This window comes from Molossus molossus, unplaced genomic scaffold, assembly GCF_014108415.1.
Source record: "Molossus molossus isolate mMolMol1 unplaced genomic scaffold, mMolMol1.p scaffold_m16_p_12, whole genome shotgun sequence".
Classification (NCBI taxonomy): Eukaryota; Metazoa; Chordata; class Mammalia; order Chiroptera; family Molossidae; genus Molossus; species Molossus molossus.
In genome coordinates this window covers 63,476,120-63,500,398 of record NW_023425347.1, presented here as the reverse complement: position 1 = coordinate 63,500,398, position 24,279 = coordinate 63,476,120, and the positions used below count along the sequence as shown (strand labels likewise).

The 24,279-nt window shown below is 53.2% G+C and overlaps 1 protein-coding gene across 1 annotated transcript; it reads right to left on the bottom strand.

Moving 5' to 3' along the window:
• Positions 1-488: 488 nt before the first annotated feature.
• TTC22 (tetratricopeptide repeat domain 22) lies at positions 489-20,079 on the bottom strand. Its single transcript, XM_036257193.1, has 7 exons — positions 19,369-20,079; positions 6,352-6,407; positions 6,041-6,156; positions 5,293-5,411; positions 3,869-4,030; positions 1,493-1,645; positions 489-1,025 (listed from the first exon to the last, which is right to left on the bottom strand). The coding sequence occupies exons 1-7, from the start codon at positions 19,933-19,935 to the stop codon at positions 489-491; spliced, it is 1,710 nt and encodes a 569-aa protein (XP_036113086.1). The 5' UTR covers positions 19,936-20,079.
• Between the last annotated feature and the right edge of the window lie 4,200 nt (positions 20,080-24,279).

The window sequence follows — 24,279 nt, the reverse complement described above, 5'->3', positions numbered from 1 at the left end:
GGAAGGAGCCCTCAGCACGTGAGTGTAGACCACCGCCAGCCCCTTACCTGCTCACTGTGCAGTTTTGCCCTCTGCTCTAACCACGGCTTTTCTGGCTGCAGGACCCGTGAGACCCACTCCAGTCAACTTAAGTAGGGACTTTATTATAAGGATAGAGTGTTGCTCACGGAACTCCCTGGCACTAAGGCCTCAGGGATTGCGCCACGAACGAGAAAACGGCCAAAATTGAGACAGTTATCTTCTGTATCTCTTAGACTCACAACCATCTCATTTTCTCTGCACATTTGCCCAATTCTGTCCTTCAACTGCCAGTTTCCTGAACCGGGTCCTTCCACCTCCATGGGCATGTCAAACTGTCCTACTGTCTCGAAGTCCCCACTCCAACTCCTGAAAGAGAATCTGCTCAAGCAGGGCCTGTTCTTGGTCCTGTGGGCTGGGGGCGGGGCTTCTGGGGGCGGGGCGTCAAGAGGCGGGGCCTCGATGGGCCGTCAGAAGGAGAACGCTCGGCGGCCCCGTGGTGCTCGCGTGCCCTCGCTGTCCTGTTCCATGGTCTCGAAGAGCAGCCGTACCAGCGCCGGCCGTCCCTGGGCCACCAAGGCCCGGGCCAGCCCCAGCACCTCGCCCGTGTGGCCGCGCCACACCCGCTGCAGCTCCTGACGCAGGCGCGCCGCCGGGTACTTGTCCTGGGCGCAGCGCAGCCACACGTCCACCTCGCGGCCCAGCTCGCTGTCGCTCAGCTGCGCCAGGCTCCACTGCGCCAGCAGCGTCTCCAGCAGGCAGCCGAAGCCCTCGGTGTAGCTGGAGCCCGGGTCGTCCAGCTCCACCACGCGCTTGAAGCAGGCCGCCGCGTTGGCCTCCTCGCCCTTGATGCGCAGGCACTTGCCTCGCAGCAGCTGCAGCTCGGGCAGCGAGGCGCCCAGCTCCGACTCGCCGGCCTTGGCCAGGAAGACCAGCGCCTGATTCAGCGCCGCCTCGTCCACCGCCAGCAGCTCCTGCACCGCGTCCACGCCCATGTAGTAGTAGACCTGGGGTAGGGTGGCCAGGGTGAGCCTTGCAATTCACCCCCGTGCCCACCCGCCGTGGATGCTCCCGGCACTCCAACCTTCCCTCCTTCCACAGCCATTCACCGAAAAGTGTGTCCCCCTTCCCTGGAAAAGGAGAGATCCCAGTTCCAGCCCCACCACTCTTGGCCACATAACTTTGAGCAAGGCAATTTCTGGGGCTCGGTTTTCTCATATGTAAAAGATGATCTTGTCACCTCATGGTAATCATTCCCTGTGCACACTTTCTGGGTGCTTAGAAAGAGTTAGGCCCTGTTCTAAATGATGTATGGGCATTCTGTCATTTAATCCTCACCTGTAGGAGGTGGGTACTGTTACAAGGTGGGGCGATGTCCCCTAATTCTCCTTGTGTCCTAAGTTCCCAGGCCTGGCCTGGCAGAAAGTAAATAGATTCTTAGCCATTAGCTATTCAAGCCAAGTGACTACCTTACCTGGCTGATGTCCAGGTAGGTCTTGAGGCCTGGACACACCTTGACCACTTCCTCGAGGTCGGCCTTGGCGCAGGCCAGGTGGTTCCTGTCAGGCATGCCTCCGAGCCCCATCTTGACCCGCTCCAGGTCATGAAGGTAGGCTTTGATGTGGATCTGCCCACAGAGAGTCAGCTCAGGGAAGATGCTCCAGACAAGGACCCCTGCCCTCCTTTCTACTCTAACTGAAGCCAGTCTTTTTGTCAACAGCAACTCAGGGAAGTTCTGTGGTGTAGCAGAAAACTCCTGAGCCTGGGACCCAGGAGTCCTAGGTTTTGGTCTTATAACACCTTGAACTAGCCACTCCCCTTTCTGAGGCTTAGTTTCCCTGTCTGTACAATGAGCAGGTTGGATGAAGTAAGAGCCCTTCATTCATTCACTCATTCATTCAATAAATATGTATGGAGTGCCCACCATATGCCAGTCCCTGTGCTAGGTACTGGGGGTGCAATGGTGATAAGACAGATGAGGTCCCTGTCCTGTTGGAACTTAACATTCTAGTAGGGAGGTGATCATGTACAAGTAAACAGTACCATTTCAAATGGTGATAAGGGCTATGAAAAAATAAGCAGGGTGATAGGATTGAGGTTACTGGGGACAAGGTTATTTTAGATAGGATGGCAGCACCGATTTTGTGAAAGTCCAAGTAAGCAAGCGGTTTGGGAAGAATGGTGATGGCCCCAGTTTACAAGCCTCAAATGGGTCCAGACCCTTGCTTTCATCTCTACTTCTTACCTTTCCCCCCACACTTGGAGCATTTAGAAAATTTAGAGATTCAGGAAGGATGGGCTAGGGGTGAGAAGGAGGAAGTATGGAAAAGGGGGTCATCATTGTTGAAGGTATTAATGCCCTATAGCCAGTGGGGTGGGCTCTGGCTAGAAAAGAGCATCACAAGGTGGAGGGTGGAGGGTGAGGGTGGGAAGCTCTAGTTTTATTGCCAGTTGGACTTGGTTGAATTCCAACCCCTCCCCCCTTATTAGCGTGTGAGCCAGGGGATGTTGCTGGACCTCCATGAGCCTCATTGTCCACATTTGCAAAATTAGTGCACTAATATCTTTCTTGGGGTTTAGCATGATGATTGAGAGAACATGTTCCAACCAGGACCTAGCATATGGTAGGCGCTCAGTTCATTCATTCATTCAACAAATATTCATCCAGAGCCTGCTGTACGCCAAGTACTGTTCCAGGAACTGAGGGTACAATAGAGAGCAACATGACAAAATTCCCTGCCCTTGTGGAGCTTATATTTTGGTGGTGGGGAGAGACAAAAAATATAATAAATAAGCAAATAGTATGTTAGGTGGTGACAAGTGCTAAGAAGAAAAAGTAAACCAAGAAAGGAGGATGTAAAATGTTGAGAGGTTGACATTTTCAGTAAGATAGTGCTAGAATGATGGTGTCATTGAGACCAAGAACGAGGGAGCAGATTGGAAATAATGTCCTTAGGAAAGTAATAGAGAAGATAGGAGTGGCTGTTCAGCCTGTAGCAAAGTAAACTCAGAGCTCCAGGTCTCTGTCCCCAAGCAAATGGGCTCAGTGGGGGTCCAGAGGGCAGATCTGGGATCAGTGGGGGAAGGCAGAGGGACACAGTTCTCAACTAAATTTATAACTTGCAGAGCTGAATGACCATGTGGTGGACTGCTTCAAGAGATAGTGAATCAGTTAAAAATACTAATAACAGCACTTATGAGCTCTGACTATGTGCTCAGTGCTGAGTTTTACACAGAATCTAATTTAATTCTCATAACTCTATGACATGGGTACAGTCATCTCCAGTCTACAGATTTGGGGCAAGACCATTTGTCTATAGTCCCATAGTATGTAAGCCGTGCTATGGGACTTGAACCAAGACTAACGTGTTCGGAGCCAGAGTTCTGGTCTACTACCTTAGGCTACCCCTAAAAGACCCTACTGCCTTTCACAAGCACCTCCCATGCTCTAGGCGTGGTGCATTAGATGTTACTTCACTTAGTCTTCTAAGATAGGTGTTAACTGTATCTTCCAGATTTGGAAATGTGGAGGGATAAGAGGCTTGCCCCCAGTCCCACAGTGATGAGTGGAGAGGTCAGATTTCAACCCAGGTCAGTCTGACTACACTGGATACTACTCAAGAAGAGGCTGCTGGTCACTGACTAGATAGGTCATTGTAGAAGGGATGCCAGCAGTGGATGGGAGGGTCCTTTATTCTTTTAATTAACAACTGTACAGAACATTAACTATGTGTTGATGATACCTAAGCTCCTTTCCATCATGAAGGCTCCATTGTCTTTGGGCTCTGGCAACAGGTCTTGGCCCATGGCCCTTGTTCTCTGATTCCGGTGGCAGAAGGAGGTGACTCACCTTGGCCCTTGTGCAGTATGCCTGCCAGTTGAGCTCCGGATCCCGTAGGACATCCAGGGCCATGTTGCAGGTGCCAATGGCCATATCCTGCTTCCCTAGGAAGTGGAAGATTTTGGCCAGGCGATTCAGGATCGGGGGTTCGTCCTTGGCAATCTCAATGGCCTGGGTAAGAGCAAACGATTTGTCTGTTTGTCAGAACTGGCTAAATAGTGCCTGACCTTCAGAAACCCCATCTCTGGATAGAGCCGTCATCACAATGCTCTTATTCCCCATATCCACCTGCCAGGAAGCTCAGTCTTCTCAAACAGTCCAACACCTTGGGGTACAGCTCATTGGCACTTAACCCCCGAGAGCTCGACTCACTGCCATGCTCTCTGCCATGTTTGAGGGTCATGTCCAGTGAACCCGTCCAGACCCCAAGCAAACCCCTCTTCGTCAGACACATCCAGTGTGCTCACCCCCCTTTTCCCAGGGTGGTTGGGAGGAGGGGCCGGAGTCAGCCTCTCCCTGCCCGTACCTGGTGCAATGTTTCTATCTAGGCCACAGCACTTACCCCTGTATTGTTACTGATTGCCTGTCCTGTGTTCTCTGCTGCCCCTGAGATGGTGACTTCCGCAGGGCAGTGGCCCTGTCTGTCCGTCTCTTTGCCCCAGCATAGACTAGGTTCTCAAGAAGGGGGGGGCGGTGAAGGCCATGTTTTTATTCAATTGGACACAACTCTCAGAACACTCATGAACTAGTGTTATGCTCTGTTCTAAGATCTCTCATCAAGAAATTGCTCATCACCCGCCAGCAGACACTAGGGCTGCGCCGTGCAGACTGTGCCCAGGGCACAGGTGAGTGAATAGCACAGGTCTCCGGCTCCAGGAAAGACTTCAAAAGTGAGCCGAGTCTAGGAATTGCCACATAAACAAGGTGCCAGAAATAAGGCTGAAACAGCACTTTACAGTTTGCAGTGAACTCCTCTGAGTCTCTCAATCATCTAAAAGGCAGAGAGATCACATAATGAAAAGATAACGAGGCTCAGAGATGGAAGTGACTTGCCTTAGAGTCACTGGCCTGTGGGCCCGGGAGACCCTGGCTAAACCCTCTTCTTTCCACTGGGCCCCTGGAGGTGGGAGAGACGCTGTGAACCAAGGCCTGAAGGGAAAAGCCCGAGGGTATGTATGTCTGGGAGATGGTGAAGGGCTGGAAGACAAAGTTGGAGACAGGCCTGGGCAGGGCGGGGTGTGGAGAGGACGGATGACAGGGGGCACTTCTGTTTGGGTTGGACAGCAAGGTCTGGAGTGAGGGCACTTCCCGAGTGGGCACCCAGGGGGTGAAAGTGGGAGATGGCACCAGAGAAGCAGAGGGTCCCAGAAGGGGAGGAGAAAGTGGTAGGCTCAGTCCCAGTTTGGAGAGTGGGTGTGGCTGGGGGGACCTACCTTGCCGAAGCAGTCCAGGGGGTCAGTTCCTGAGTACCCACAGTCGTGGACACCCATGGGGGTGGAGGAGAAGGTGTCCTTCCTCTCCAGCAGCATCCCAAGGTAGCACCAGGCCAGAGCTGCGGGGAGGGGGGAGAGGAGAGGGTCTGTAAGAAGCAGCAGGGAGGAGAGGGACAGGAGCCACAAGGAAGGAGGGGACCAGCTACACCACGATGTCACTCCCAGGAAGACAAAGGGAGGGTAGTGGCATGAAATCTCAGAAGTGCCCTCAGGGACCTACTGAGAGAAACAGGGTGGGGGAGGGGACAAGGGGGTGAGTGGATGAACACACCGTCGTGCTGAACCAGTGTACTGCGCCACCTAGGGGCGTCTCTGAGGGCGCGCAGCTCTCCGCTCCAGCTCTGAAGGCTGGTCCCTGTTCTAGTGGCTCTGTAAGCAATGCCTGGACTCCGCTCCAGCACAGCCTTCATTCCCGGCCAGAAAGGGGATGAGTGCTGAGACAGAATCTGTCTCGTACATGCTGGGTCTTGAGACACACACCTGAAACGTGCAGTTGTAGTGATTTGCCGTTGGTGTACTCACCTGTGCAAGGTGAGTGAGCTCTTGAGATGAATGTATGACACAGAGGGTAAGGGAGAGAAACGGGGTCTAAAACAGGGAGGCAGTGCTAGAGGTGGGGCCAATGACAGAGACAGGTGCAGGGGGAGCCGGGCAGAGGCAGATCTCCCACCATCCCCTAGGACCCTACCTCGGTGGTGGGGGTCCGAGGACTTGAGGACTTGCCGGAGCAGAGCCAGGGTGCGGTTGAAGGCGGGCAGCCTCTTCTGCTCCTCGCTACCCAGCTCCAGGAAGATGCCATCTAGCCTGTGGCCAAGAAAAGGATGCAGCTGGTCAGTACCCTCGCAGCTGTCCCCAGCATGCTTTCAGTCCCCTCTTTCCCTGGCCAGTGGCAGGGAGGGGAACTTGGGGAACCCTTGCCATGGAGATGGGCTCAGCCACCTCTCCCCTGGATTCCAGGTCACACCTCCCCCCAGTACCGTACCCCCTTCCCAGCCTGACCTGATAAAAAGCGTTGCCATGGTGAAGTACCAGCCCCTTTTCTCCTCCATGGGGATCTAGGGAAGCAGAGAATGGCCTGAGCTGCTGTTACTGAGGCACTCAGGCTACTATGCAAAGATTCCCACACTTTCCCTGAATCCCGAGAAGCAGCCAGTAGTACAAGGGATTTGGCCTTACACGTCCTTGATATTGATTTGCTGGATGACCTTGGGTAAGTCACTTCACTTTCTGACCACAGAGGGTTTGATGGGATAAGCTGTGTGATTGTCCTACATGAGGAGTCCTGCACATCCCCTCCCCGCCTGTCTTGCTCTCCAAGATAAGGTCCTCTCCCTTGGCCCCCAACCTGTGCTCTGCACCCCCCAGCCTGGGCTCACACTCCATTGGTCACCTTCTCTCCCCCACTGTTCACCCACTTTCCTCCTTGGCGCCATCCCCCAGCTCCCCCCTTCCTGAGAAAGCCCCTTTGGGCATGCTGAGTGAGTTCAGCTGAGGCCCGGGACCCCCCTGAACTGTCTCCCATTGTTATTCTTGCCAACCTTGCCGTGCATTTAGACCGACTTGGGCACCAGATAAAATATTTATGGTGTTATTTATGGGAGTAGCTGTTTCTGCCTCAGGAAGGAATTTTAATGAAAACCAATAAAACCCCCAGTGCGTATCAGCTCCGCTTCAGGCTCTGGCCCCTCCCTCTGTATCCATCTCCTGCTATGGTCTCCAGACTCAAGTCTGAACCCACCCCACACCCCACCATGGCTTCCTCAGCTCAGGACCCCATCATCCCTCCACCTCCACTCCCAGCAGCCAGGGTGAGCGCATTCGGTCCAGCCAGTGTTTCTGGGCATCTGTGGTGTGAGGCCCAGTGCTGGGTGCTGTGGGGATGGGGACCTGGATGGGAATTGCTCCCTGGCCTAAAAGGGCTCCCAGCCTACCCAGGAAAACAGGCCCTGATACTGATCATCTCATTCTCATAACACCTACAAGGTAGGTGTCATCCCATTATACAGAGGAACATGTTAAGGCTCAGAGAGGTAAAGTGACTTGCTCAAGTTCACACAGTGTGCAGTGTCAGAGCTGGGATTTGAACCCCCTTTGTTAAGCTCCAAAGCCCATGCTCCTCTCACCACACCCAGTTGCCAATGATCATAGTACAAGGCAGAGTCTGACCAAGGCCCTGTGAGGGATGCAGACAAATACAACAGATGGAGAGGCCATCCCAGCCAGAGGCTGAGAGAGTCTCGCAGAGCATGGGCTGTAGGGTAGGTCTTGAATAGCAGTGGTATTTCAGAGGGTGGGAAGGGGGACAAGGGCCTTCCGGATGGAGGCTGAGCGTGGAGATGTGGGCAGTCTGGTGAGCACGAAGCCGGTGCATGTAGATGTGGTGTGGGGGAGCTGACGCTCGCCAGTCATGTTGTGGCTGCTTTGGGGAGCCATGGATGAGCTTGGAGGGAGGAAAAGAGGAAGGAGACCTGAGTCAGATCCCAATGAGTGAACCAAGCCAGACCCCCAAGAGGAGGCCCCACTAATTGCATTTCTCAGCCACTATTTCCCCAAGTATCTTCCTGTGTGGCTGGGAGCTTCCGGTCAGGCAGGAAAGTCAGAGCCAAGAAACACCAGGGGTACAGGAGGTGGTACCCTACATAATCCAGGGGCACTCCCAAGGCTACCGGAGGACAAGCTGAAGCCCCTGAGTGCCAGGCTTAGGACCTGGAGCTCATCTTAGGACCAGGAGCCACAGAAGGGTTAGAGTTGGGGAGTGCCAAGATCCAAGGTGGTTCTACATTCACAGCACCTTAGAGAATAATCCTGTTACTTAGAAGGGAATGCGCTTTGGGGCTTTGGCTGAACAGGCTGTCGGGAGGGGAGAGCAGCAGGTCCCTTGAGAGCTCAGTGGGGAACACTGGCCAAAGCAAAAGGCTGGGATAGGGTGCTGGGTAACCTTACCTGCTCCACCTACACAGGACCTGGGATGTGGGAAGGGAGCTCGGATTCATGGGACAACTACTGTGGGCCAAGCTGGCTGAAGACCTGGACATAATATCCGGGCTTGACCATGGAAAGATGAAGGCATGTGTGCCTCAGACTCCCTGGCTGCTTGGAGGTGTGATCTCATGACCTCTGACCTCATGCCCACTTTGAGATTGGCCACATTGAGTCATAGTATGAAGAGACGGAACCTGCCCCCCCACCCCCGGCTCCTCACAAGGAGGTGTAGCCATAAGCGAGAGCAGGTGTGATAGGTGTGGGGGCTGTAATACAAAGAGCAGAGGCCCCCGTGGGGCTCTGTCTTTATCTGTAAGGGGGATAATAATACCAATCTCACAGGTGTTGTAAGGCACTGCCTAGCCTGGAGTCCTTGCTCCATTAATGATTGCTCCCTTTCTCCTGGTTTGGGTTAAAGCCGAATGGAGTTAGGGGTGTCCAGGAGGCTGCTCTGTCCACTGTGACCTACTTCAGCTCCCCTTGGGGCAATGAGGTCTCCGGCCCTGGCGTCCAGAGGCATCCAGCCTCACTCACTCTCCACGCCTGGCTGCACTCCTAGGCCTGAGCCCTTAGGGTCCCGGGCACCTTCCTCGCTTCCACGCGTTCCCAGTGTTGGAGAGTAATGGGATGTCTTCAGGGCTCTCCGGGTTCACAGTCACTGTCTTGTTTGGTATTCAGGTTGCGAGAAATTAAATTATGTGCCCAGCCACACAGTACATGACAGAGCCGGGACTTCAACTCAGGCCTTCATAGTCCTACCCTCAAGCCTTGTCCACAACACTCAATTATTTTGATCAATGTCCTTATTATATCTCTGAGGACATTGCGACCACAGAGGTGAAGCCATTTAGCAGCGGTCACACAATAGTTCGTATTAGGGCTTAAAATCCAGTGGTTTCCCCACCACAATGATACTCTTAAGTAATTTAAGAGCCAGGTTATGGTTTGAACTGAGTGAGCAATACTGCCACCTGTGGCAGTATGCCTGAATTGCAGGGACAACTCTTAAAAGTTGACTCTATTTCTCCTTCCACTTGAAGACTGAAACTGATATTCAGAAAAGTAGCTGAGTGACATCTGTATGACAAGTCCCAAACATGGCCCCTCCTTAGATTCCCACTTAAGAGTTACATTTTCAGCAGGGCTTATGGGGTTGCAGATACAGAATGAAGTTAATTGTATAAATGGATCTGATCGGAAGCATTGCTGTGCCTAAGGCTTAATCTTCTATCCCTGATAAAGCTGGTGGATGCCGTTCACTCTGCTGTGAAATTCTGGCCCTGAAATGAGCTGTCTCTTTAAAAATCCTTCTGGTTGTAACTGAAGCAGCAGCTGAAGCTGTTACCAGGGGCAACCTAGCAAGCCATAGTGCGTTAAATTAAATTAAACAGGCCTCTGACTGCTCCCTCCCCTCCTGGAGAAGGGAAGGGCTGTTCTACTTCTCTCCTGCAGAATAAAGTTGCTGTGAAACCTCTTACGCTGCAAGGAATTCACTTCCAGAGTTGATGGCTCCCAAAGGCAAGGTGTTCGGGGGCTGAACACGCTCTGGCAGAAGGGGAGTGTGGGTCCTTATCATGACCCCATGAGCTGGGGCTTCTGGTGTCTACAAGAGGGGGCTGGCCAGTGTGAGGCAACCCAGGCTTCAAGCTGGAGAGCTGTGTGGCCGATCTGTGGAAGGGGAGTGGGCAAGGCCCAGGTGCCAACGCTGGGCCTGATTTGAAATCCTTAGACACTGGTACTAACTGAAGATGAGAGGACCAGACCTCAGACGAGGGGTTCTCAGGACATTCCCAGCTTCTCTGGGGCTCTCACTATTATTTCTCTCATTTTGGAGATGGGGAAACTGAGCCTCAAAGAGGCAGAGACTTGCCTATTTAGCCTGGCGCTCAGGCCAAGTCTCTCTGACTTCAAGTTCATGTTCTCCCATAACACCTAGCTGCAAGTGTTTGCACAGTGCGTATCAAAAAACACACATGCAGTTTCCACTTGATCCTCAGAACACCCTGTGTGGAATGTAAAGTGTATTGTCATTACCCTCCTGGTACAGATGGGCAAACTGAGGTGAGATGATGTCTTCAAAGTCACACGGCCAGTGTGAAAGCCTGCACTGAAACCTAGGAATGGTGCCTTTTTTTTTGCTATGCTGATAACAGCACATTTTATTGAGCCCTTGCTATGGCCCAGGCATATAGCTTGCATGTGTTAACACATTCTGCCCTCTCCAGGCTCACCTATGAGGTAGAGACTATTATTATCCTGATTTTACAGATGAGGCAACTGTGGTCCAGAGTGGCACAGCTAGAAGGTAGCAGAGCTGAGACCTCAGCAGCTTAGCCCCAGAGTCCCTGCACCCAACTACCTTAGACTAGTGGCTGTCAAAGTGGTCCCGGGACCCGCAGCAACAGCATCACCTGGAAATTTGATAGAAGTGCAGATTCTTGACTCACTGAATCAGAAGCTCTGGAAGTAGGGTCCAGCAACTGCATTTTAACAGGCCCTCTAGAGGACACACCCTCGTTGGAGAACCACGGCTCTAGGCTCTCCCTGAACCGCACTGCGGGGAGCCGAGTGAGAACAGGCTGGCTGGTGGATCTTTTTTAAATGAGCCAAAGGATCAGAAACTGGGATCCTCGGGGAAGCCTGAAGATCCAGGCTGCTGTAGTTCGATGGGTAAGTGACAAAGGTGGGTGATTTGGTAAAGCCTGCAGAGACTAGCAGGATGAGGACAAGCTATTAGAGAGCAGGTTTGTGTTAACTCGGGGGCACGAGGATGGATCTTAGCCATTCTACTTACTTCCAAAGGTGACCCCCACAGAAGGAAACACTGGAGACTTGGCTATCTTAAAGGATTTCAGTAGAAGATCTGTCAGTATACCAATGGCTTATGAGTCTGTGTGCATTCAGATAGGCTATACAGAGACCTTGTTGGTTCTTAAGGAAAATATTCGCCTTGCAGTTTGAACTTTGCCCCTGATGACCGTGGGACTCTACATTTGTGAATTAATTCTTGACAGCTGACTAATTTTCTCTCAGGGGAGGGGGAATGAGGAGGAAAAGGAATGAACATTTCTCGAGCATCGATCATCCACTGGGTATTTAGTGCCCCGTGGCACTGGGGCCCCACGCAGGCTGAGGTGTAATGCAGCCTCCGCCTTTACAGGTGAGGATACCGGCTAAGGAAGAGCCACAGATCGGCCCAGCCCCACAGCCCAGGACAGGGCAGAAGTGTCGGGATTCCAGTTCAGACCTGCCTCCCTCCAGCGCCTGTTCTTTCCACCGCATCAGCAGACCCGTTAAGGCTGACGCCGCAGAAAGAAAGTCCCAAGGTGGCAGGACTCAGGAATATGTTCTTCCTGCACAACTGGAATGTCCTCTGTGATGACACAGAGCACACCAAGCCCTGCCCCCACCCCACCTGGGTCTTCCCTGCTACCTGTGGGAGCGTGCACAGAAAGGTATGAGCAGGGGTTTCCTCCTCTCCCGCCCAGCTCCTGCCTCAGAGGGTATGGCGAGTAAACAGAGGGATGGGATTGGAGGCCCACGCCTGCCTTTTCCTCCCCTAGGTATCCTAGAAAGGCTGCTGGCTCAGCCTGGGCCTCAGCTTCTGCCTCTACAAACGGGCCTGCCTTGTTGGCAGGGTTGTCAGCGTGACCGGGTGGAGGGCCTTGGAAGGATGGGTGCTATGCCACGAAAGTAAGTCACCTATGCATCCCTGTCTTGGGTTCTCTGGAGGGTTCTGTGTGACTCTTAAGATCTGATTAGATCAACTCCAGCTCCCTGTTGTCACCCCCTTTCTGGTGCTAGGTCTGTTGTAAACCCGAGCCCTGTGGATCACCTTTGCTTTGCACTAGTTCCCCAGACTTGCAGGACTGCCTTGAGCCATTTCTCGATTGCACTGTCCCTAGAGAAAAGGGACCCTGTCTAGTCCCGGGTCCAAATCCAGGTCTAGCATCAGTAGGGGCTGGGCAGGTCTGAAGACGTGTCCTCCCTGCAGTAGTAATGATAGTGATGCCTGAGTTGTCTCAGCTCCTCCCACAGGCCAGCTGATGCTAAAGGCTTTGGCTCTGGGGTCCTGTATCAATGAGGAGAGGAGACCCAGTTCCCAAACTTTGCAAGGTAGGCAGGGAGAGAAGCCAGCAGCAAACTCAGAAGGTGCTGATATTGCAAATGTGAGTGGCACCAAGGCCACCAGAAGGCTGGAGCCAGAGCCTCAGGAAAGCTGTCCCTCAGCCTGGGCTTTATGTCCCAGAGACTTGAAATTAGTTCCTGCCAGCCACTTATGGCTGTGTGCCCTTGGGCAAGTCGCTACACCTCTCTGAGCCTCAGTTTGATCATCCGTAGAATGGAGGTAATACCAGTTCTGCTTTCCCAACATTTCTGTGAGGACCAAGTGAGCTAATCTGTGAAAAAGCACATGAACCCTGGCTGGTGTGGCTCAGTTGGTTGGGCGTTGTCCTATGCACCCAAAGGTTGCTGGTTCGATTCCCAGTCAGGATATATGCCTAGGGTTTTAGGCTCAATCCCTGGTAGGGGATGTGCAGGAAGCAGTCAGTCTTTGCTCTCACATAGATGTTTCTCTCTCTGTCTCCCTCTCCCTTCCTCTCTCTCTAAAAAATATATATGTTAAAGAAATCACCCTGGCCAGTTTGGCTCAGCGGTTAGAGATTTGGCTCGTGGACCAAAGAGTTGCGGGTTTGATTCTGGTCAAGGGCCAGTTTCTCCCTCTCTCCCTCTCAGTCTATCTGAAGATAAATGGAAAAATATCTTCGGGTGAGGATTTAAAATAAAAATAAATAAATTAATTTCAAAAATAAAAAAGCATGAGTGCACAGTACCTAGTTCATCATCTAGTGGTCATCTGTCTCCTTTCCTAGTTGAACCAAATCAAACCAGATTTGGAGAGAGAGAGTGAGAGAGAGAGTGTGCGTGTGCGTGTGCGTAAGCACCATGGAAGGAGAAACCCTGCCTGTGATCTCATAAGTTGGAGATCAACTCTTAAGTCCTTAGAATACTGTCCCCAAATCCCTAAGCTGTGGCTTCCCCCTCCATGTGTGTGTTCACACATTTCTTTGTGCCAGGAGGTTCATTCCTTCCCCCGATTCTCTGCTTCTCAAGCCCTTCCTGTCCCTGAATTACCTGCCCACCACCTTAGCCCAGCCCCTCATTTGACAGAGGAGGAAGCAGAGGCCCAGGGAGGCGAGATGATTGGCCCGCTGTCCCACAGTCAGGGCAAGGCTGGGGCAGGCACCCATACCCTGGCCCCTGACCCCAAGTGGGGGTCTTCTCCAATGTCATTGTTCTTTTCCCAAGGCTGGTTCTGAGCCAGGATGAGGGAGGCCGCAGGAAGGGCAGGAGGAAGCAGAGAGGGGCTGGGGCTCCCTAAGGAGAAGCTGCGGCTCTGGTGCACCCCTGGCCCAGGCAGCCCCATCAGGGAGAACGAGGAGCCTGCATCCCTCCATGTTCACTGGGGCTGGGCCTTCCCTCTGACACCCCAGTTACTCCTTCTATACCCACTAGGCTGGTACCACTGCCTCTAGTCCACAGAGGAGACACGGACACTCAGAGAGGTTAAGCAGCTGGCCCAGGTCACCCAGGGCCGGGCCAGCAGGGCCGGAATCCCCTGCAGTCCACAGACTCCACATGGACACTCTGACTGGATTCACGCCTGCACCTGCCTGCACAGCATCTGAGGTGCCAGTGTCTTCGGGCAGCGCTGGTGTTGGGGAAGCAGGGGAGAGGGAGAAGGGGGGCACATGGGCAGAAGGTGTGTGCATGCTGGGAACCTTGGGGTTGCTGACGGGCTGTGGCCTTGGCCTTCCTGCTAGGTCCCCACCCTCTGGGTGAGGCATCGGAATGTCCACACCTTTGTTTGTGAGGCCGGCCTATCAGCACTGCCTGCCTCCCCACCCCCCGCCGCTGGCCAGGTGAAATCTGGTACAATGGGTCGCCACGGGCAAGTGACCTCTGTCCCTGAGCCTGTCGTCCTTGGTACCATGGGGAATCACAGTACTCAGCCCGAGTGTGTGTGAGGTGTGAACGGAAAATCCTGAGCCCAGTGCCTGGGCACAGGCGGGGAGGGAGGGACCCACGGCAGTGGTGGTCCTCGTGGCTCCCAGGGCCTGCCCTGCACGCAGGGGGTGAAGAACCTGCAGAACCATGGGAAAGGGGGAGGAAACTCAGAAACTGTGTTGGCTTGGGATAGGGATGTCTCTTTTTAAAGAAATACGAGTTGGAGTTACCTTATTTACGAAAAGTAAATAGGAATTTTAAGACTTAAAATTCAGTTATTCAACTAAATTGAAGTTAACAGTAGTCCCAAAGACCTCCTGGGTGTCCAGGTCTGTGCGAGACCCTGGTTGGTGGGGGAGGTAGAGGGCGGTCTGGGGAACAAATCCCTTGGAGATAAGCCAGGGCTGGGAAAGGCTCTGCTGAAAAAGCAACAGCCAAGCACTGTGGGGCCAGAGGGTGGGCCGGGGGAAGGGCTGGCCCCCATGGGATCTGCATCCTGCCATGTTCTCTCACTTCATCCTCACAACCCTGTGAGACAGATGTTAGAATCCCATTTTGCAGATAAGGAGACTGAGGCTCAGAGAAGTGAAATGACTTGCCTGTAGCCAACTGGTGATGGAGGCAGCATTTTAACCTGGCTGGTCTAATTGCAAAATGCTCTTAATACCACTTCACCTTGAGATTTGCCACGAAGAATCCATCTGTGCGTGCGTGCATGCGTGTGTGTATGTAGGGGGATGGGAGGGCAGGAGAAAAGACAGATAAAAGCAATCTGCTTGGTCATATTTTATAACTTCAGAAAGAAGAAAGGGAGGGAATAAAGAGCTGGGAAAGGAAGTCATAAGCACTCACCCACCCACCCACCCACCCACACTCTGCTTATTTTTGGATTATGGGCCAAATTATTAGCTTTTATAATGTTTTCTCTTGTCATTTTAGTTAGCAGATGAGCCAGCTGGCCATTGGTTCCTCAGCTGCTCTTTATCCTTTGAACTCTGGGAGCTCCTCCCTGCCTGGGACAGTCCCAGCCTCATTGAGATGAAAAATCTCTTGGGGCTGCAGCACAGGGTGGGTCAGACCACCAGCTGCTCACCCAGCTGTGCTCCTGTGGGTGGCGACCCGCTCAGTCGGGGGTCCTACAACTGCCACTCTGCTGTCCCATCTCCTCCTCCCCTGGCCCTGACTCTGAGTTAATCTCTGCCCTATCCTTCCAGACCCCCCAAATGATATATGGAAACCCACCTTCTCTCTCTCAACACTTCCTCCACCCCAGATTTCCTGGAAGTGGTTTGTGAGGGGTCTCCCCTCACTGCTCGTCAGCCATGTGCACTACACTCATCGCATCCCCCCTTCTCTGGCCTCTCCAGAAAGAGCAAAGGCTTTGGAGTCAGGCAGAGTGGAGTGGATTCAGCTGCCACCTACGATGACCTTGAGCGAGTCACCTGGCTGTGCCTCAGTTCCCGTATCTGTAAAATGGGATCAGAGGGTTCTTGTGAGAACTGAAGGCACCCACAGTAGACATTCATGAATATTACTGTGTGAAGCTGTGTGTTGTATGAAGGAAGGCTTCAAGAGGGAGGTGACATTTAAGCTGTGTTTTTATGGATGGCGTTTCTATGGTGACTGTTATTATTCCAGGTTACAGGAATTATGCCTAAAATCTCGTCGTTCCCCAAACCCACCCACAGGACAGATCTAGAGGTGCTGTATGCTACCTACAAACGGATGTGCCACTTTCCCTTCCCTGTGGGTTTCTGTCCTCCCCTTTTCTGATTGTTCTTCATGATTTGAACTTGAACTATGGCCCATTGTCCTCTCTTTCTCCTTGAGTTTCTCCCAAGTTGGTGTCAGCCTGGAGGGGCAAGTAAGAGAAGTGTGTCATGTGTGTGCTTCCCTCGTGTGCTGACCCATGTGCACCTGCGAGTGCTTACCCCCTCTGCAGGGACATCCCAGCCGGACACGGGTCCACTCTGCCCTGAGCTGAGAGAGGAGTCTTGGCATACAGCAGGGGCTCAATAAATGTTAAGATTCTGATGATATGCCTCTCAGACATGCCCAGAATTGACCAATTTGTGGACACTTTTACCTCACAATTCAACTGGATAATCAGTAACCTGAGATCACCAGACACAGGCCAGAGATGAAAGGACTTGTCCATAGCTGCACAGCAACAGATAAGAGCTGGGCGCTTGGACCCAAGCCTCCTTCCTGTGACCATAGTGACATCATCGTCATTATCCCAGCTCGGCTATTCCTTGAGCAACTATGCTGGGCCAGCCGCTTTATAAGCACAAGCTCTTCTAATCCTGAGGACGAAATGGGGAGCTCCAGATCCCCAACTTTCTCCTGGGATTTGTCGGGGGGTGGGAACTGACCACAGCCCCTCTGTCCAGGCTGGAGAGCAGAGGTTGGGCCAGGCCTGAGGACACAGCACACAGCCTGGTGGCCACCTCCCACCTGACCAACAGCTCTCCCTGGAGCACCGGGCAGTGCCCTGCTTGACCCTCTGTTCCTGGGAGGTCACTCACTAGGTATGTGGCCCACACCAGGAAGGGAAGAGCCAGCCTTCATCCCATCCCTCTGCCCAAACTTTTCCTCCCTGCTCGCCTCCTCCAGTAAGCCTTCCCCCAGGGAGCCCCTTCCGGAGAGCAGGAAGGGACCTCGGAGACCACCCAGCCCCCCTCCCTGCCCCTCTTGCACAGATGGGGAATCCCTAATCCAGACAGGAGAAGGCCCCCAGCAGGCCTCCTGGCTCCTAGGCCAAGTCTTAGGTCCTATTCTGCGCCGAGACCACACAACACAAACAGTGCTGGCAATGCTGTCCCGCTGAGAGCAGCTGGCATGTGGGGCCTCGGGCCTTAAACAGGAGGCCTGGTCCTGTTGGCCCCACACATCGGCCACGGCTACACCCAGTGTGGGGTGGAGGTGACTCTCGGGCAGGACAGGCAGGGGTTGTCTGTGATCCCGCTGTCTCTCTGCAGGCTCGATTCCAGGTGCCCTCCAAATACCAGCTCTCAGTTATGACAGCAACCAGATGACGTGTCCTCATTTTACAGATGAGGAAGCTGAGGACATCAGTACCATTAGTATCCCCATTTTACAGAGGGGAAAACAGAAGTTCAGTGATGCTAAGGACTGACTGGAGGTGAGAGAGCGTAGGGGAGCTGGGATTTGGACCTGGAACCCCCGACAGAGTCTACCTCTTCACCTCCACCCTGCACTGCTCCTTCTAAGTCAGGTCTGTGCGCTCCACCCCTCACCCCTGAGGTCTGGACTCCACATTTCTTCTCTGAAGCCAGAAGCTTTGGTGGAAAAGGCTCCAAGTGGGTATGAATAGGCTTTGTGAGTAGAGCCCTGTATGAAGACATGTTGTTATTTAAATATCACAAATCTAAACCATTATAAAATGCCATTTTTATCAGTTCAACTCTGCCTGTACTGTGCCTTCACAGAAAAGTCACGGTCCCTTTCTGGACTGAGGTTCTCTCTCCTGTAGGAAGGAGGACAGAGCCTTCTAGTCATCCAATGCAGGTTGCCTGGAGATGGCACCCAGTGATCCCTATCTCCTGATATTTGTGCCCTGTGCAATCCCCCCCTTTGAGTGTGAGCTAGACCTACTGACTCACTTCTACTGAACAGAATGTAGCAAAAATGATAGGATGTCCCTGTGGCAAGGATTTGAATGAGGCCTCTGGTCACATCCAGTGAGGAACTGAGTCTGGTTAGCAGCCACGTGAGCAAGCGTGGAAGGAGAGCCAGCAAGCCTTCAGAGACCACAGACCAGAGACACCCAGCTAAGCTGCACCTATGTTCTTGACTCACAAAAGCCCTGATATAATAAATACTTATTGCTTTAAGCTGCTAGGTTTTGGAGGGCGTTTGCTATGCAGCAATAGGTAACTAACATACCTAGTATCTGTATACTTGCTGCCAGCCCCTATGCTGCCCCTACATTCACTCAACACACATTTAGTGAGTGCCGCTGTGGACCAGGTACCGGGTGTACACGGTAAGCCAGGAAGATGCTGTCCCCACTCCCAAAGACCTCAAGGTGGAGTTGAGGAGACAGGCTTGTAAATGGATAGTGTGAGCAGTGGTATTGGGAGCCCAGGGAAGCACCTGACCTAGCCTGGAGAAGTAAGTGGAGGGATGTCCGAGACTGTGGAGATGTCCAGGCAAAGGTGGGCAGAAAGGCACCTCAGAAAGAGGCTGAGAGAGTGGCAAAGTGGGTTGTAAGGAGACCTCGCTCGGGGGGAACAAGGAGAAAAGACCATAGGAAAAGCCTGGCTGGAAGGGGAACATGGCAGAGGGAGGGCAGTGATCACACTGGGCCTCAAATGCCCATTGCGGAGCCTTGGGCTTATCTGCCAGGCAGTGGGGGGTCACGGGTTGTAAGCAACTGAGGGACATGGCTAGCAAGATTGAGAACATGACACTGGCAGCAGGATGAAGGATGGGGCAGAAGGGTCAAACCAGAGGGCAGGAACCAAGCAGGATGATGACGACACTGGTCCAGGAAGGGAATGATGGAGGCTGGGCTGGCCAAGAGCAGCTGAGAGGAGGGGACAGACCCCAGAGATACGAAGTGGGGGAATGGACAGAATTTGAGTTCTGAATGGATGGGGATGGGAGATGAGGGGGAGGGAGGGGGTAAGAATGCTGCCCAAGTTTCTGACAGGATGTCCAGTTGTGACTTTTACTTAGGTGGTGTGCAGAGACATGTGGACAGGTACTTGTTGGGAAGGCACGATGAGAGGGATGAATTGGCCAAATTGAGCTTGTGGTGTTGCCAGAATAAAAACCTATGGCAGGCTGCCCAGCTAGGAAGAGGGTCTACCCCTAGCCCAGCAGAGAAAGGCTACAGACTTGGTCTGGGACCCAAGGGGGATGTTAGAGAGGAGAGGCACATTGGAAAGTTCCCTGGGAGCCAAAGGGCCAGGGTGTGGAGAGTCTGGGAGGTGCGGGGGCAACCCTGCGGACGTTAGGGGCCACCTCAGCCCTCCAGCCTGGGGAAGGGTCACCCACCTGCTGCCCATAGCTCAGCGCCTTGTCGTAGAGTGTGATGCCAGCTGCCAGCACCCTCGCGCGCTCCTCTGGGCTGGCACAGCCCACGTCGAAACCATGTGCATAGCCTTGCTCTGACAGGCAGCGTGCGGCGCGGACCTGGGGGTCCCCATTAGTCTCAGAGTCAGCCTCCAGGCCCATGAGGCCGGCCAGTCTCCCAGCGCAAGCCTCTTCCTCTTCCTCCCGACCCAGGCGCCCGTACACATGCGCCAGATTGGCCCAGGCGTTGAGGTTGCCAGGGTCCTCACGGGCCACCTCGAGGAAGCGCTCGCGGGCCTCGTCCAGCTCCTCCAGGTAGAAGGCAAAGGTGCCCAGGAGGTGGCGCACTGCCGAGCGCTGCGGGGCGGCCACCAGCTCGAGCTCCTGCCGCAGGCCATCCCGTTGCAGCTTCAGGTCTCGGGCGCGGAGCGAGGCGGGCGAACTCGGCTCGAAGTTCAGCTGCATCTCCAGGTGGAAGTGGCCCGGGAGGTAGTCCAGGTCGTCGATGAGGGCGTCCAGATCCTCGGCCACGCCCTCGGGGTCTGCCATGTCTGCCCTGCTGCTCCGGGGCCTGGCCCTTGCCCCAGAGGCTGCGGAGGGCAGTGGATGGGGCGCCCCCCAAGCGAGCCTGGGCTGGGAGGTGATCAGCGTGCGGCGGCCCAGGGCGCGGCCACCTCCGGGTCCTGGGGCGCCTCCCGCCTGCCTGTGGGTTGGTCTCTGTGGGTGTTTCCGCTTTCGCTACTCAGCCGCTCTTAGACACCTGCATTGCTCAGCCAGGTGTACCAGACAAACAGGTGCATTGCCAAATGCGCAGCGCTGCAAACCCGGTGCATGGCAAAAGGCGTGTTTTCGCTCTCTGCTGAAGAAACTGAGGCTCAGGAGGAAAAGGACTTGCCGAACGAAGTCACAGAACTGCGGTGTGCTCAACCAGGCCTGGAGCCCAGCCAGGCTCTTCCTCTGAGAGCACTGCCCCGCCCTCCCTGCGTGAGCTGCTGGCCAGGAGAGTCGGGACTGGCCCTTCCAGCTGCCTGCATCCGCCACCCTCGTTCCTGCTGCTGTCCCGTCCTCACCATGGCTTCTCAGTTTTCTTCCTCCGAACAGAGCCTGCCACCTCCCTTCCATTCTTCCTTTGGCCTTATTTACCAGGCTCCTCCACTTGGGGTTTCTCAGACTCCTCTCTGCCCTGCAGTTGGCCCCACCGGAAAGACTGAGGGGCTCCATGTGCTGGTTCTAATTCTGGTTCTCCCCCGCTAAGGTGTGATCGTCATGTCACACTTCAGACTTTCCTCATCTGACATGAGGGTGATAGCCTCTCACCCAGGGCAGGGTAGATGTCATGGGAAAACCTGGTGGGTGTCACCCTGGATAACTGCCAGCTCCCACTCCTTAGCCGTGCTTCCCATCCCATCCTGCAGCTCACGGGTGGCCTTGACAGGCTGGGTTCCCTACCCTCTAGAAGGCTGGCTGGCTGTCCTCCAGTGCTTGGCTTTTGTAGCAAGTCCGAACTTCTGAGTCCCTCCTGTCCTCACTAGAGACCCTGTTTCTTCAACTTTTTGAAAAATAGAACAGCCTTTGCAAAAGCAAACATAGAGCAGACAAAAGTAAACTTGGGGAAAATATTTGACTTGAACAATACAAAAGTAAATTAAAACAACATTCTGGTGCTGTTTTTCACCTGTAATTTAAAAGTATAAAATAGAATCGTTTTCATTAGAAAATCTGTTTCTATAAATTTCTGGTGATTATGAGATGAAATGTGGGTTCTGACCTGCTTGGAAGGACCAGGAAGGATGGAATTTCAGAGTGTTTGTTTGCTTGTTTTTTAAATTTTGATTGTGATAACATACACTTAACATAAAAGTTACCATTTTAACCATTTTTAAGTATACAATTTCATAGCATTAAGTATATTCACATTGTTGAGCAACCATTACCACCATCCATTTCCAGAACTTTTTCATCTTCTCAAACTGAAACTCTGTACCCATTAGATAATATCGCCCTTCCCCCTTCCCTAGCCCCGGGTAACCACCATTCCACTGCTGCCTCAATTAACTTGGCTATTTTAGCTACCTCGTATGAGTGGAATAATATAATATTTGCCCTTTTGTCTGGCTTATTTCACTTAGGATAATATTGTCAGTGTTCATCCATGTTGTAGCATATGTCAAAATTTCCTTCCTTTTTAAGGCTGAATATTTCATTGTGTGCATATTACACATGTTGTTCATCCATTCATCCGTTCATGCCAAGAGGGTGGCTTCTGTCTCTTGATTATTGAGAATAATGCAGCTATGAACATGGGTGTTCAAATTTGAGACCCTGCTTTCCAGAAGTGGAATTGCTTGGTCATATGGTAATTCTCTGTACCATAGAATTGTTTGAAGAATTGCTGTACTGTTTTCCACAGGATCTGCACCATTTTACATTCCCACCAACAATACACAAATGTTACAATTCATCTACATCCTTGCCAACACTTGTTATTGTTTCTGGTTTTGTTTTGCTTTTTATCATGGCTTTTGATCTGACTCAGAGAAGATGAGTAGGACTTGGATGGGGAGATGTATTTCAGCAGCAGGAAAGGCATATGAGAAGGCTAGAGGTTTGCAGTGCAGGGTATGCCCAGGGACAGAGCAGCCTCATATGGTTGAAGCTTGGGGAGGAGATGGCCAGAGATGAGGACTAAAGGCAGTGGCCACAGCCCCATACAGAAGCGTGAATCCTGGCCAAGAAGCTTGACTTAACTTGGTTGACATAACAGATGGCTCCAGAATTAGGATGAGTTAGAAACTCTTGCAGCCAGGGAACTCTCAAACCGAGTTATGCATTCCATGTGCACTGTGTGATTCGACACCTCACTAGATGAGACCACCCTCCCTGTCTGAGCCTTAGTTTCCTCTTCTGTATAATGGGGGTAGGATGGGGGTTGCAGCGGTACCTACAAGAGAGAAAGAGTGAGTTGTTGTGTTGGGGAGGCTGTGGGCTAACTAGGGCAGGCTGCCTTGCTGCACAGCTGACTCACCCTGGCCTGCTCTGGTCTGTCTGGCAGCCAGGACGCCCATCCCAGTGGACCTTGGCCTATATCCTGTGATCACTCCTGCTTCCATGAGTCCCACAGCCAAGAGGCTCAAGCTGGGACGGAAGCAGCCCCAGGCAGGTCTGGGCCACCCTGAAAGTGCCTGAGCAGACCCAGGGCTGGTCACAAGGACTCCCCATGCACAGGACTTGGTAGTGTCCACAGCCACACTTCACTGACACCCCAAAACAGCTCCTCCAGGAAGCTGCAGTCATATGTCTGCAGGAAACTGAACTTTGGCTGGAGTAACTTGCCCAAGGCCACCAGCTAGAAAGCAGCAGGGCCAGGATTCAAAGGAGTCTCTTTAAGGATTTGTGCACTCTTGGGAAGTTGGACTAGATTAATTTATTTGTTCATCATTGAGCAAATACTTCCTGAGCATATGCTATGTGCCAGGCACTGCACCAATAGTGAATGAGACACAGTCTCTGCCCTGGACCTTCTGAAAGTCCCTTTCCAAGGGTGGGTAATGAGCTCTCACTGAGCTTCTGCTACATGTCAGGCGCATACACCTAAGTTAGCTCATTTAATCCTCACAGCAATCTGGAGACACAAGATAATTAGCTTTATTTTACAGGTAAGAAAGTTGAGAATCAGAAAAGGAGGTGGCCTGCCCCAGGTAGCACAGCTGGGAAGGGACAGAGTCTGCAGGTGTCTGTTCAGTGTGTGTTCTGCTCAGCAGTGCAGGGGGACACCACCAGTCGTGGCCTTGCACTGCCTGACCTGGTACCTAAGCTTCTTGGCTGTGCTGGGGCTTCAGACTTCCTATTTAAATGCTACACTGGGATGTCAGAAGGTCATTGGGTGGGGACTGAAAGGAGGCAGTAGTCCAGTTCCACCACCAGCTAGATGCAGAGCAAGTCCTATTTCTGACTTAAGTCCTGTCATAAAAAATGGGGGTAGCTCTCCGCTGTGCCAAATAAAGGAAGAGGAGGAGGGAAGAGAGCAGACCATGCCCCTTTGGCAGCATATACTCTCAGCTCCCTTCTTTACCTATCGGTCATACATATACTTCAATGATGAGTTTGGAACTTTGCTCCAGAAAACCTTCCCTGATCTATTCCCTCAGGGGCTGGGTCAGAGGCCTTCCTCTCTCATAGGCCGGGCCACACTTTGTGGTCATTGTTTCCCCTACTAGACTCTCAGGGCTGGGACCTCCTATGGATGCCGCGCACCCTGCACAGACTCTGCCGAGAGCTGTGTGTGTTGGGGGAATGTCTGAAGGACGATGCATCCTGACTCTATCCTTGCGACCCTTCCTTGCCTCTCTGCAGCCTTACTCAGCCCTCCCCTCTGGCTCTCCTTCTCTTCCCAAAGGGGAGAAGGAACCAGGTACCGCCTTTGACCAAGTTGAACCTTCGTGGGTCTGTGTCCCCATGAGCATAAGGGGAACACCGAGACGCATTTCCTGAGCTGTGCTCCAACTGGCCCATTGCCGAGCCCAGGGAGAAAACAAGGAATCAGAAACAATTCTTCAACAAGCGACTCTAAAACCGCCGATGGCATCCATATTCAGCACCACGAGGGGCCATTAATCTGCAGGGCCCGGGGAAGGATGACGGCAAGGCAGCCAGGGACAACCTGCACAGAGGACTGAACCAGTCACCGGACAGCGCGGGCCGGCCGGCAGGGGGCACCACGTCAGTACCGACGCAGCCACGGTTCTCTGGCGAATCACAAATCTCAAGGCCCGGTTGCTGTGGCAGCGGCAGGCGCCCGCCCGACCGGCGACAGGAGGCAGGCGGCGGAGTCCTGCGAGGAGGGGTGGGAGCCCAGCCGCGAGGCCCTCGCCCTGCGGGCGGGGAGCAGGCAGC

What these genes read in the sequence shown, in the direction of transcription:
- TTC22 (XM_036257193.1), bottom strand. Translation starts at nt 19,935, where the DNA reads ATGGCAGACCCCGAGGGCGTGGCCGAGGATCTGGACGCCCTCATCGAC. An exon ending in CGCTGAGCTATGGGCAGCAG is followed by an intron (nt 6,408 to 19,368) that starts GTGGGTGACCCT and finishes CTGCTTCCCTAG; the next exon opens with ATCCCCATGGAGGAGAAAAG. An exon ending in CTCGGACCCCCACCACCGAG is followed by an intron (nt 5,412 to 6,040) that starts GTAGGGTCCTAG and finishes CCCTCCCCGCAG; the next exon opens with CTCTGGCCTGGTGCTACCTT.